At 38.0% G+C, this 14,991-nt stretch overlaps 1 protein-coding gene across 1 annotated transcript in view; it reads left to right on the forward strand.

The window, feature by feature from the left end:
* The window catches only part of TMEM255B (transmembrane protein 255B), a 132,646-nt gene extending 120,716 nt beyond the window's left edge, over positions 1–11,930 (forward strand). Inside the window, exons 7-9 of the mRNA XM_043996095.1 lie at positions 2,689–2,848; positions 4,806–4,949; positions 11,152–11,930. Of these exons, the coding sequence (XP_043852030.1) occupies positions 2,689–2,848; positions 4,806–4,949; positions 11,152–11,319 (472 nt within the window). The 3' untranslated portion in view covers positions 11,320–11,930. The remainder of the gene's footprint in view (positions 1–2,688; positions 2,849–4,805; positions 4,950–11,151) is intronic.
* Positions 11,931–14,991: the final 3,061 nt, after the last annotated feature.

A 14,991-nucleotide genomic window follows, 5' to 3' on the forward strand; every position in this document is an offset into this window, starting at 1 on the left:
GTAGATGTCCTAGTGAGTTTCCTGAAGTATGTAAAGGTTGAGAGACTTGCTCAAGGTCAGTCAGCTAATAACTGTCAGTGGTAGGATAGGAATCCAGGGTTTCTAGACTCCAAGCTCAACGCCCTATCCATTATGCCTCTCTTCCTCCTAGGAACATCAAGGTAGAGATTGATAGACAAGCCCATCTGTCCAAAATTGGAGTGTTCCATGAGACATCACCTCTAGGGGAGTTGTTCTGGGGACTGATTAGTTTTTGAGCTCAAAGGGACCTTTAGAAGCCATCTAGTCTAGCCTCCTCATTTTTATAAGTTAGGAAACAGTGGCACAATGAAGTTAAGTGACTGTTCAAGGTTACATGGGAGTTTACAGAGAAGACCTTGAAGGGATAAAGTTATTTGTCTATGAAGTATTGTGGTTGAGAAGATGGGGTAGAGGTTGAGAGGGTTAGAGGAATATGTGTGCATATATTCACACACATGTATATATACATATATGTGTATGCATACTTCCATGAAACTTATATGTGTATATGTGTGTATGTGTATATATGTATTGTGTATTCTGCCATGAAACTTATATGTGTATATGTGTGTGTGTGTATGTATGTTTGTGTGTATATTCTGCTATGAAGTTTACAATGTGGTATTTAGATTTTTTTTTTAGCATCAAAAAAGTTTTATTGTCTGGATTATCAATGTGCAGAACCCTGTGGGTTGTTGAATTAGGTATCCTATCTGTAGTTTCAGGAGGTCTTCAAGGCTCCAACCATCTAAAAATATCTCCCACCCCCCCCACTACCTGCCATTGATTCTGAAATTGTCATTATTTTAATCATCTCCTTTGAGCTAATAGATTGTCTCAAAATCCATCAGCGAAACAAGAATCAGAGATTTAGAACCAGAAGAGACTTTATAACCACCTTATTTTACAGATGAAGAAACATAGACTCAGAAAAATTAGATAACTTACCTAAGGTCATCCAGGTAGCAAGTATAGAGAAGCTAGGAAGTAGAGTGGCTAGAGTGCTAAATTTGGAGTCAGGAAGACTGGAGTTTCAATCCTGCCTCAGATGTTTACTGTGTGTCTGGGCAAATCACTTCATTGATCTGTGTCTCAGTTTCTTTATTTCTAAAACATGGGGATAATAAGAACACCTACTTCATAGGGTTGTTGTGAGGATCAAATGAGTTAATATACACAAAGTGCTTTGCAGACCTTAAAACAATATATAAGCACTAGCGAGTACCATTATTATTGTCATTATTAAGTAATGTAGCTGGGATTCTGACTCCAAATACCCTGTTCTTTTCACTTATGCTGTTTAAAAGGTCAACTTACCTTCTGAGCACACACCCTTTTACCCATTCTGTTTCCTCTCTCCTCCCAACACATTCTCCTCTCTTCCTTCTGTCCCAAGATTCCAACATGCTGAGGATCTAGAGTCTGTTTTTCCTATGTACCCAGTCTATTCTGTGTTACCACCCTTGTCAAGGGTCCCACTTGCCTGCTTCCTTTTCTTGGGCTAGTGCTCCAGTTTCTCTTGTTTCAGACCATTCTTCCAGTTTGGGGGCACAAGTTAGAAGCAGTTGGATATGCTGTTCAAGGATTTCTTGATCCAAGGAGATAAGTGATGGTGGCCTGGGGAACCTCAGACATGGCACATGAACATTGGAGGGAAATCTGGTTGCTAGTAATCTGAATACCCAGAAAAGACAGCAAAGTCACCATGAGCAAAAAGAATAGGGGATTTGAAGTCAGAATCCCAACTACGTTACTTAATAATGATAATAATAATGGTAATAGCTAGTGCTTATATATGCCTTTGCTTTGTTTTGTTTTTAGTGAGGTTATGTGTGTATGATGAAAATTAAGTAGTATATAGAATCGGGATAGGCACTGGACCTGTGAATTGCATTGGTGTGGGGAGCTCTCAGGTACAGGTCAGCCAATCACATAAACCACTCTATGTCTCAAGCTGGAATTGAATCTGAGTCTTCTTCTCTTTGAGGTTGGCTCATTGCATTGTGTTTTCTTCAAGGGTCAGGACTATCTTTTACTTTTCTTTGTATCCCCTACATTTAGCACAGTGTGTGACACATAGTAGGTGCTTAATAAATGTTTATTGGCTGACTGATTCATTGTGGTCCCATTATACCATGCTGGTTTTCTAAACATGATATCAAAGAGGTTGTCAGCTTTTGTAATACTTACCTATGCTAAAAAAAAAAAACCAACAAAACAAAACAACTAACTGGGGAAAAAAGAACAGTTTTAAACTTGGTTTGGGAGAATTTTTTTTTCAGACCTGGAAATGGTACTGTATGAAATAGACAATGTTCATTGGTGTAAAAAACACGTTGGTGAGTGACTTGCCCAGGGTCACAATAGCCAGGAGGTGTCAGAGGTGGACCTTAAGCTCATCTTTGTCTTCCTGACTCTGTGCCCTAAACTGGGCTGCTTCTCATGATTACATCAAAGTAGTACTGATTGTGGCTACTTATTAGAACTGCTGACCATTTTGGGCTGATTGCTACATGTTTATTGGATGAATTTTGTTGTAAGTTGTATTTAATTACAATACTAAAACCAATGTGTGTCTAGTCGACTATTGCTTGTGTAACAAAGTTACCCATTCTCACCTGAAGCAATTAGAAGATACCAATGCCATTTTTCCTTTACCTTATGCAGCACAGAACATTCTACCAGTTACTATGAGTTTGTTGGAGTCAGTGGCTGTCAGGATGTGGTTCACCTTTACCATTTGCTGTGGACATCAACAGTGCTGAACATCATTGGTTTGTTTCTGGGAATTATCACTGCAGCTGTCCTGGGGGCCTTTAAAGACATGGTGAGTTGGGTGATTCTCCCTCTTGACCCTTCTCCCTTGCTTTCCCCATTCCTTTATTCACATTAGGTCCAGAATGTAAATCAATGAATGACTACACACAATCATACATACATACACACATACACACATATTTCACATAATTTTTTCCATGAGATGGTTGATAAATGAGTCCTTGTGAAACTGAGCCTCAAGAAAGACAATTTTAAGAGCACTGCATATGGAGTCCAAATACATGAATTCAATTCAACAAAGGACTTATTAAATGGGTACTTTGTATAGAGAACTGTGCTTAATACTGAGAGATACCAAACTTTGATAAAACATGTCACTGATCCCAGAGAACTTCCAGACACATATACCAATAATTATACTATCTGAAAAGTACATTTGAGGGAGATAAATAAAATTTACTCACCCCCTCCCCAATTGTCTTGTGTATATTGTATCTATCTATCTATCTATCTATCTATCTATCTATCTATCTATCTATCTATCTATCTATCTATCTATCTATCATCCTGGGCTAAACTGTAAGTTCCTTGAGGGCAGGGGAGAGGTTTTATTTTTGTAAAAAGCAGTTTGGTGATATGGAAGGTGAAAGATGAAATTACTGAGGAAACAAAGGTTCAACCTTCCAAGCATATCAATTTATTAATCAATGTACACCAGTTGAATAATGAATCTGCTCTAGGCCTTCCTCAGCTTTGCCACTGGATCCTAAACACAGGGGTAGACAGACTTTTATGCATTAAAAACAATTAGTCAGGGGGCAGCTAGGTGGCGCAGTGGATAAAGCACTGGCCCTGGATTCAGGAGGACTGGAGTTCAAATCCAGCCTCAGACACTTGACACTAGCTGTGTGACCCTGGGCAAGTCACTTAACCCTCATTGCCTGGTAAAATAAATAAACAAATGTTTAAAAAACAACAACAATTAGTGAAATAGACCAACTAATTAAAAGAAAACAATTGACCAGGATAAAAATTAGGTAGTCTGATTTTTAATTGGAAGAAATATTAGGGACTTTCCAAGTTGGGAAAAGGAGAGTGAACAGGTAAAATTCCCTGAAATCAGAAAAAGAGGTGTCCCATTCCCCCCAAGTGTCTGTATTCGATCAAATATGGAAATAATAACTGATTAACCAATGTGGGGCCAATTCAGGATTGATCAATCTAATCTCAGTTGCTTCAGAAGTATAACTTTGAGAAAACTCCTTGCATCAATCCTTGGATCTGACTTTTTTCCTTGTCTGAATAATCTAAGTCTTTAGTTAAAGGTCCCTAAGCAACACATAGAGGTGGTCCAGCTTCCCAGTCACATGGGGCTAGGTTCAAACAATGTAATAAGGCTTTCTCACAATTCCCACAATTGAATGAAGTTTTTTCACAAGACAGAAATTGAACTAAACCTATAATTGAATAGAAAGGGAACTGGGCTAGCTCCAGAATTGAGTCACAAGATAAAATCATTGTGGTTCACTCAACTCCTACAATTAACCACTTACTGTTCTAATCCCCTCAATTCCCTCAGTTTCATAATCAGAATTATTTTGTCTTTCATCCACCACAGTGGTGCAGTAGATAGGGCAATGGGCCTGGAGTTTGGAAGACCTGAGTCCAAATCCAGCCTCAAACATTTCTACTGTGTGGCCCATGGCAAGTCACTTAACCTTGGTTTGCCTCAGTTTCCTCAAATGTAAAATGGGGATAATAATAGCACCAGAATTATTGTGAATATCAAATGAGATAATTATAAATCGCTTAGCATAGTGCCAGGCACATAGTAAGTGCTATATGTAAGTATTAGCTATTATTTTTTGTAGCTCAACCATTGCTTAGTAAATAAAAAGTACCAATCGATTGAGTCTTCCCAACCACTCTTTGGGGAAAGAGTTGAAGGGAACAAATCGCTCAGTAACATTGCATTTTGTTAACACATTCTCCATTCTCTGAACTAGGTACCCCTTTCCCAAATGGCCTATGGTTCTGCACCTCCTCCTCAAATTCTCTACAATCCAGCCCAGCAGATCTTGACTTATGCAGGATTCTGCCCTTCTACGGCACCACTCCCGGCTTACTCATCCTATCCCTTACCCCTTCAGGTACAGTACCTTCACATTTTGCTTTTAATATTCACATAGCAGAAAATCAAACATACGTTCATGCCAGAGAAAAGAAAGGAAAGGAGCATTTTTATTAGATTTTATTTAGATGAACTTGGTAGGTCTTTGCTTTGATGCTTGGACCACCCACCTCCTTTCAGATTTACTTAAAATCACGGATGATAAAGCCAGTATAATTGAGGGAAAGGGGGTCTGGGGTTAGATTTCTAACTTTTGAGGATTAAATTATGGTGGATATTAAACCTCCTTCGGTGCCATTGTCAAAGACCAAATAGTGATCCATTGTGTGAGCCAGTTTGGCATTTCCAATATTTGCTAATCCAGAAGCAAGAGAGAAGAGATTGCTTCCATAGTCGATGAGCAACTTTTCCTAGAGACTTGCCAAAGTTGAGAACCAGAAATATTGGAATCCTATAATGGGATGCCCCAGGAATTTGCAATCTCTCTTACTATGGCAACAAGGTATACTGCCATGGTACAGTTTATTTTGCAATACCAGTGAAGCAGGACTTTCAGTGTTAGTATGAAAAATTGGGAGAAAGCTTTTAGTAGGACCCAATGTCTTGGGTATTTAGTGATAACTTTTTTCCTACCTACAATTCCATGAGCACTTTTGTTTCTCTGTGCTCTCTGATTTCAGGATCTGTAGCACTGGTAAAATCAAATGTCAATCTACTTCCCTATTGCTCTATCTGTAATCCCTATTACTTTCCAAAGTAAGTCTCCCTTTCTGACCAAACACATATATGTTGTCTCCCTCTATTGGAATGTAGACTGCTTAAGGTCAGGATTATCCCACATTTGTATCCCTAATACTTTGTACAGTGCTCAGTGCATAGTAACTGCTTAAATGTTGGGTTTTTTTTCATTCGTTCATCAATTTTATTAGTGGTTCTCAAACTTTTTGCCATAGTAGAAACCTTCACTTTATGAAGAACTTTGGTAAAGCCTTTGTACTAAAATCCTCTAAAATTATTAATCATTTCCTAATGAGTTATTTATTTGCTATTTTAATACCTAATAGAAAATAACATAAGGCTCTTTAAAACAACTTAAGGCCTTCAAAACAGACAAACAGCCTTAGGGTGCTTCATGGTCTTTTGGAGCACAGTTTGAAAAATGTTGCATGAGACACTATTTATCAAAACCAGTCCAGGCAGCCATTTCTCCCAAACTAGGAAAATGGTCCTATGTGCTTTTGTTGTCCTCTATGGACAGATTACTTTGTTGTCACATTCTCATTAACAAGCAAAGGAGGACTACCCCCATGCCATTTTGTTAGAGGTTCTCCCTTCTTCCCTGCTATCCCATGTATCTGCTCAGAGCCAGAGGACTTTGGAAGGAGGTAGCCACTGGGGCAAAGGGTCATAAGCAGAATCATAGGTTTGGTGCTGGAAGGGACCTCAGAGGCTGTCTAATTCAACCCCCTCATTTTTCAGATAAGGAAAATACAGCCCCAGGAGGTTTAGTTAACTTGCCCAAAGCCACAGAGATAGAAAATAGAAGAAATGAGATTCAAACCCAGGTCCTCTGATTCCAAGTCCAGCAAGCACTCTTTCCACTTTATGGTACTACTTAACTATTGTTGTCGAGGAAAGAGCTGAAAGGGAAATGTATATTTTTTAAGGGTGGTGATTATCTTTCATAAATAAGAAGCAGATCATCCAAGATAGTTGGTGAACTAATCCCATTTTATCAACATGATGTACTGTCTCCTCATCTCTCTTTTGGGATGTTGGCTTTTCCTTTTTTTTTTCGAAAACAGCAACCATCCTGGTTTGAAAAATCTAACTTCCTTGATCTCATCGTCTCATGGGAGATTTTGGTTCACATCCTGATGACTTAATTAGCTGTTATGGTCAACATATGTAGGACTGTAATTACATATACATTAAAAATCAAGTTTCATAAGAGGGAATAAATCAAATAAGACTCCATGTGCTTCCTAAGAAAAGAAAACCAGAATCAATATTTCCGCTTCAGTTAAATCCATCAGAGATGGAAAGGAAATATGTTAAGTGTTCTGTTGACATAATTAGAAGCTAAAAATACATCCACATAATAGAGAGCAGAGAAGGAGCCAGCTATTTTTTAGTTTTATTTTGAGTGGTCAGTAAAAAAATGGACTGAAAAGTTAAAAGCTGCAGATCTATGCCAATCACAGCTCTTTACTTTTTCCAAGATCTGTTCTAGGCAAGAAACCTAAAAAATTGGCAACAAGACCTCCTAGTAAATAACAAAATGAACAAAATTTTTAATGGTATATATTGTTAATCAGTTCATATATCTTATATCTTCATATATCCATGTCTGTTTATTCTTCTGAATCCAAAGCCATTTTTCTTGGTGAGAATCAGGACCTGTAATGGTAGCTAATGTGACTTAATACTAATGAAGGACAAAAGACACACATGAAGAGGATAAGAAATTTGAATGTATCAAAAGCTGAGTCATAATTATGACTTTGTGTGTTCTGGGGAATTATCACCGAGGACAAATGGTACGAAACGTATTCAGTTCTGTCTGTGTGTATGAATGTGTGTATTGGGGAGGTTGGCAAAGGGTGTGTAAAGGATCAGAACAAGTAAGGAACTGCTCAACCCAGACCACATCTGGTAGCTTCCCATTTTAACTAATTATTCTTGCTAGGTAAGTACTAATTTCTGTTGTTTCTACTTTGCTAAAGGACTGCAGGTATTTATTGTCAGTGTTCTCCTAATTTCAAACAGTGAGACTAAGTCCTAATTGTCTCTTCCTAGATAAAAGGAGACTTTAATGCATATGTTATAAGAGGGCTTTTTTTGTTCTCTTGTTAGAAAGTCATATGGCGTGTGTGTGTGTGTGTGTGTGTGTGTGTGTGTGTGTGTGTGAAAGAGAGAGAGACAGAGAGAGACATCTTGAATCCTGAGACACAAAGTTCCTGATACTTAGGTTATGATTACTTCTTCCAAGGAACTGGTGATGGAGATAGAGATAGATATAGATGAAGATGTAAATGTAGATGTAGATATAGACATGCTTCCTGGCTTCCATTAGAATTTTAGAAAAAATTGTCCCTTTAAGGCCATGAAGCTATAGTTGACCCCATATAGTTCTATCACGCATGTAGATCTTCAGATAGATATGGTCTTCTAGAAAAGCTAAAATATTTGTGGGGTATATACTTGGGGAATAGAACATGTAATAATATAGATAAAATAGCTTTCATGTCTTAGAGAGGGTGTTTTACCTCATACTCAACACCTTTAAAAATATGTTAGCAGATGAATAATGAAGAAAGGAAACAAATCTTTGATGGCTTAAATTCTTCTCCTTTGCCCCCCCTTGCTTCTTCCCTTCCTTGTGTCAAAACAATTTTTGCTCTTCTTCCATCTTTTCTTTTTTTGGCAGAGAGAGGGACAGAGGTCCATATATATGATTTCACTGGTATAGGGAACTTCCAATGTAGAAACCCCCTTTACCAATGTAGCACAACAGTTGTTTTGCAACTCTCAGAGAGTTTGAGAGAGTTTTGGGGGCCATTGAAAAGGTAGGTGACTTTCCCAGGGTCATACCAGTAGGGCCCATGCCAGTAGGTAGATTCCAGAGAGAGGATCCAACCCAGGTCTTCCTGACTTTGAGGTGAGCTCACTGCCAGTTAATCATGCTTTCTCTCTATTTTTTCTTCTTAAAAGTGAAACTTTGCAAACCTCCCATTTCCAAAATGTGAATGAAAGGACCAGTGTGATCATTTTCTTTAAAACACAGTGAAAATATCCCTTTGCTACAGAGGAATCTCATGAACATGGAAGAATAAGGCAAAGCTTCTCTCCAGTGCTCCAGGGTGCTAGGTGCTAGAAAAAGCACCTAGCTGTCATACCTATGGGTGACAGAAAGTTTGGAGTGGGAACTGAAACTGGATGACAGATGCAAATTTCAGTAAGACTGGAACTGTGGACAGAAATATAATAGGGATACCTGTAAAGTTCTTTTTTTTAGTAGTTTATCTTTATTTATAGCGATAGAGATCTACAAAAATCTTGCCAGAAAAGAATTAGATCACTAGATATGATGATGGTGGTGGTGATGATGAAGATGATTGTAGCGGTGGTGATCATGTGGTTGTTGTTGATGACAGTAATCAAATATCTATATGACACTTTAGGTTTGCAAAATGCTTTACCTGTAAAGTTCTTTATTTGAAAATGATCCCTCATTGGGGCGGCTAGGTGGCGCAGTGGATAGAGCACCGGCCCTGGAGTCAGGAGGACCTGAGTTCAAATCCGACCTCAGACACTTAACACTTATTAGCTGTGTGACCCTGGGCAAGTCACTTAACCCCAATTGCCTCACCAAAAAAAAATAGATGATCCCTCACGTAAAAAAGACCCAGGGGTCAATATGAACAACTGACAAGAACCTTCAATCAGCCCACCCTAAAATGATGTCATTTTTTTCTTGGAGGTGGGGGGAGTGTCTAGACCTGTGAGATGGTTCATCACTGCTCTACAGTGGAAGCTTTTATATAATCTATAATCTTGGAGAGTTGCTTAGGGAGGAGAGAGAGGGAAGGTATAAAAGCACTTACTACCTACTGTGTGCTAATAAAACACTTTACAAATATCTCATTTGATCCTCACAACAACCCTATGAGGTAGCTGCTATTATTCCTATTTTATAGTTGTAGAAATTTAAGCAGACATCAGTTAGGTGTTTGCTCAGGGTCACACAGTGATTTGTGTCTTCGTGCTGAAGGTTCATGACTTATCTATGGTCACACGGCCATTATGTGGCTGAGGCAGGAATTGAAAGCAGCTTTTCCTCATTCTGACACTGACCCTCTATCCACTATGCCATGCTGTATATAATATCTGGGTAACCAGTTTGCATTAAGTGAAGGACAATATCCAAAATCACACTGGACCCTGAATTGTTCTTATGTTCTGTAGGGTACTGTGTTCAATTATGGAGGTATTAACAAATTGAAGGGCATCTGGAAAAGGAGGACCAGGAAAAGGAAGTGTCCAAAAACCATTTCACCTAAGGAGTGCTGAAATGAAAGGGAGATTTTTATCCTGGGGAAGAGAAGCTGAGTGAGGAGACATGATAGCTGTCCTTAAATATTTCAAAGGTTATCCTGAAGAAGAATCATTAGTAGATTTTATCCATGGAACTCTTGAGGGCAGAGCTAGAACCACTGGGGGAAAGATACTGGAAGATAGATTTCATCTCACTAGAAAGAAGAATGTTCTGTTTGCACTCTCCAAAAATAGAACAGGCTGCATTGTAAAAGTAGTGGTCTCTCCAGCACTGGAAGCATCCATGCATAGGTTGGATGACTATCGACTAGGAATGTTGTAAAAGGGAATTTCTACACTGGGTGGAGAATTGGGTAAATGGCTTGTCAAGTCCCTTCTAGCCCTAAGATTCAATGATATTACTCTAGTTATCTATATTTGGGAGAATACATTTTACATGGTGGATTCAAATTCTTATAATTATGAGATATAGAACCAGGGTCTGTAAAAACAGTCCAGGGCTACTCTGGTCCATAATGTGTAACTTTTTGAACCTTTGTATCATATATTAAGTTCTGAAGATTGGAAATAGGAAAGACTAATAAAAGGCAGCCAATTGGAAAAATAAATTATGAATGTGTATTTTTCCCCTTAACATGTATATATATATATGTGTGTGTATATATGTATATATATATATACACATACATACATATACATATGTCTATGTATGGCAGATCCATTTTTAATAGGAACTCTTTCTGAAGCATCTAGTATTGTCGGTTTCTTTTGAGCAGGGATCCAAATTTTAAGAAATTGAAGCACTGAAGAGGACTGGATTAAATGATCTCTAGGGTCCTTTCCAGTTCCAAGAATTTATGAGTCTATGGGTTTCTAATAAAGAAACTCAGATGACCCCAGGGCTAACCTAGCCAAATAGATAGAAATTCCTTTCTACTCCCTAACCCTTAATACTGTCAGACAGTAACAGTAGTTTTTGGGTTCATCTTGCCCTGGCTACTAAAGTGAACTGAGCCTGTGATTATCCCTCCTACAAGGCAGTTTAAAGAAATGGTTTTATCACTTAGCATTTTCCTCATGTTTTTTTTTCATACACTGCATGCATGCTGTAGCCTGAGTTTTAATCTTGCTTACTGAAGAAAGCCGTTTCTGTTTAATTACAGCCTGCCGGCAATTTTCCAGCTTCGTCATCCACTGATATCTCTTTATCTGATGACACCCAGCCTCCGTCTCAGTCCAGCTCCACCTATGGGCTTCCTCCCAATGCCCCACCACTCTATACACCAACTTATTTCCTCCCTGGGGAGAAACCTCCACCATATGCACCATGAAACAGCATAGGTTTTCTGTAGTCACTGGCAGATTTAAAAAGACACCTCCAGAAAACCAGCTGCTTTTGACTGCCTGCAGATGGACCAAGAAACTCTTTCCAGTTGCACTTACTTTCTTCTCCCTTCACATTCACTCAAAATGGAGCAGTAGTCTGGGATACCAGGTCAAATATCTGACTAAGAAGAGTATGCTACTAACTTGTGTAACCTCTCGTCCTTTTTTTCCCCACCATAACTACCGGGGAAGGGGAACTTTGACCAAGAACACTGTTGGTTCTCTACAGAAGCAGCAGATACCCCTGGCTCCTTTTCTATAAACCAGCAGAGCACTTTGGTCCTAGGATTCTTCTTGTCTGGACAGGGCTGTCTCTTCTGGTGTTTTTCCCCCCTTACATATAGAAAGAAAACAGATGTCTTCAATTTCACTTAATAATAGCATTTTTAAAGAATCATTCTTTTTTTCCTTGGGGGAAAAAGGTCCAGAGAAAACCAGTGTCACAATTAATTTACAATAAAAAATGCTATATGTTTATTTATATATTATATATATATATATCATATGTTTGTTTACATGTTACAAAGAAGAGATGTGGTCCCCCATTGTTGCAGTGATCTCTGGGTAGCCTTTGTTCTACAAAGAAAAAGGGTGATGTTTCAAGTATACAATGCTATATTTAAAGGACTGTCAGTTGTCTGAACTGTGTGTGTGTGTGTGTGTGTGTGTGTGTGTGTGTGTGTGTTAACTGTTTTTTCATGAGTATAAAATCTGTCATCCCTATTGTGAAAATATTTTCTATGGCTATGGGAGTTCAGTATTTGATCTTTATAATGTTTGGTCTTGAATGAGTATACTCATAATGTTTTCTAGAAGACTCCTGGTTCACTAATAAGCTGAGTCAACAAGTGTCTAAGTGCCTACCTTGCCAGGAAGTTACTGTGTATAGGAACAATTCTGGCTTGCTTTGGTTGGATGGGAAGAGGTGATTTTCTTTGTTCTCCATTCTACCCTAATCTATGACTCAATTTCCTCATCTACAAAATAGAAGTTTTCTTTAAGGGCCCTTCCAGCACTAGAATCTCAGATACAATTTCGACGTCTATACCCAAAGTGTTAGTTCAGTTCCTAATTTTAAAAAAAATTAATAAATTTAATGCAATCCATTGGAAATCATGACCTTTGGCTCCCTCTGCTGGCTGCAATGCTACAGTTTTATTTTATATGACTAGTCTTAGAACTGGATTTGACTTTGAGAAACTGTTACAGAGGACACATATTCCTTCTGGGTATTTACAGAAAGGATTTTTGTAGGGGAAAAAAGGCTATCTAAAAGGAAAACCACTTACATTCCATTTGGGTCCTCACAAGCTCTGATCTTGCTGGATAATAATCAGACAAGAATTTAATGTTTCCCAGGGAAAGTGGAGTGAAGAAAAACACATGACAAGTCAAATCATAGTAAAATGTGTTAGACCAGAGAGTGCCATATATATGAAAGATACATGGGTGGTTGGGGAAGGGTAGAGTGAGAAAGGTAACTCTGTGCCAATCAAGATTTTATCAGGATCCAAGAACTCATATTATCTTTCCGGTAAGAAGTTGGTTTCATTGAGAACAGTTATGTCTCTGTTTACAGTCTTACATATTCTAGCTGTAAAATGGTGACCAACCTGATCATACTTGTTTCTTCCTTTCCATTAACTCATATTTCTGTGTAATATCCCTCAGGAAATTGGGTGTTATAGGTCTTCTAGAGCAGTGTTGTTAAACTCAAAATAGAAATGGATCCCCATCGACTTAGAAAACCACAAATTAACATTGTCTGTGTTTTATTGTATTTTTATTTATTGTGTTAAATACTTCCCAATTTTATTTTAATCTGGATATGGCTGTACCTTGGAGAGAGTTTTGCAGGCAGTGAGTTTGACACTCTGTTATTTGGTGCTGTTATTGTTGATGTATGTACAATTTAATGAAAATCTGAATGAACAAAAACAGCTGAAGGCTGAAGGAAATTTTGGCAGAAGGAAATGGCTGAAAGAAATTTTCAGGGTGGCTTAAAGTCTGCTTGATTATGGGCTAATTTGTTCCCTGCTTTATGGGGTATTTGGATTTGAACGACTCTCTCCTGGAGACAAAGTGCCTTCAGCCAAAGAAATGGTTCTCTAATGATGGGAATATCAGTCACTGTGTCAAAAATTTAGGGGAGATATTTTTAGGCAGGTGCCCTGTATGTCTGCAGTCATCCCAATTACAGCCTAGAACCTGGCTGCCTATTTCCTTTGCCTAAAGATGCCCTAGTTTAAACAGCTGGATTGATGCTGCTCTTCTTCCATTGTTATAATTCTATAGACTTGGCCTAGTTCTCACCAAAGACACTTAGTTTTTTCAAAATGTTCCTCATCTATCAGTTAGGGCACAGAGGGCCAAAAATGTGTACATGATGTTAAACAATGAAAAATAAAATAAAAAAAGTCAAACAATGGATAAAATGTTCCTATTTCTCTTGAATTCATACATCAAAACAATTTGTTCTCTGCTTTGCTAGAAGGTGATAATTGTTTCTAATGGGTTAGGAACAACCATACTGGCTTTTGTTTGTATTTAGTTTGGAACAGGAAAACTTTAAACTATTAACTCTTTGTGAATCTTTCATGTTTCTTAAGTTTCCTCATAAGAAGAGTAGCTTTGGTATAGCCACCTTCTCTCGGTGATGGACAAAGAAAACAAGAAAACTTAAATTCTCAGTTTCTGCCAGATGAGTACATAACATATAGAAACATATTTATACAAGTAAGCTCTCCCTTATACACAGGGGAGAAGTTTGCAAAAAAACCCCAAACGCATGTGGGCATATATATGTACACATGCATGTATGTATATACATTCATACTTACATAGACATATGAATGAATGAATTGAATCTGTGATTTCACTGGTATAGAGGACTGCATAGAGAAACTTACTCTACAAATAGAGATTGGCACCCTCTCTGATACTTATAGTCTTAGAGAGTTACCTAGGATACTGAGGGGCTAACCACGCCCATGGTCACATGGCCAATGTGTCAGAGGCAGGTCTTGAACACAGGTGTTCTTGGCATTGTGGCTGGCTCTCTCTCCAATAAGCCATGTTGCCTATACACAAATATATCTGCATATCATATCACACACACACATATATGTATGTATATGTATACACATATATTTATATGATGCCTTAACAAAATGTATACATGATTTGGTCTGATTGCTTATTCATAATTTAAATTGTCAGAACATTAAGGAAGCAAACATTCAAAATGTCTATTTTTAAATCCATAACAAAATTTGCATGAAAATCAGAGGATTAGACTAGATAAACCCCAAGGCTCCTTCTAGCTCTGACATCGTGTGAATCTCTAAATCTACATGACAAATCATTGCTCATGCCACTTAGTAGTTTTATCACATAATTGAATTAATGAGAACTCTCGGTCTACAGTTGTAAGTGTACTTTTAATTTATAATTTATTATATAATTCAGACTATGTATACATTTTAGCAGAGGATGTTCTGCATAGGCATAGAATGCCAGAAAGAATGGTTCATGCCATACCTAGTCCTTTGTCCCACCATTTTCTTCTTTGTTATTGAAAGATTTACTGTAGAATGAGCAGTTAGTTAAGCATCATT

Source organism: Dromiciops gliroides, chromosome 3, assembly GCF_019393635.1.
Source record: "Dromiciops gliroides isolate mDroGli1 chromosome 3, mDroGli1.pri, whole genome shotgun sequence".
In the NCBI taxonomy this organism is placed as follows: domain Eukaryota; kingdom Metazoa; phylum Chordata; class Mammalia; order Microbiotheria; family Microbiotheriidae; genus Dromiciops; species Dromiciops gliroides.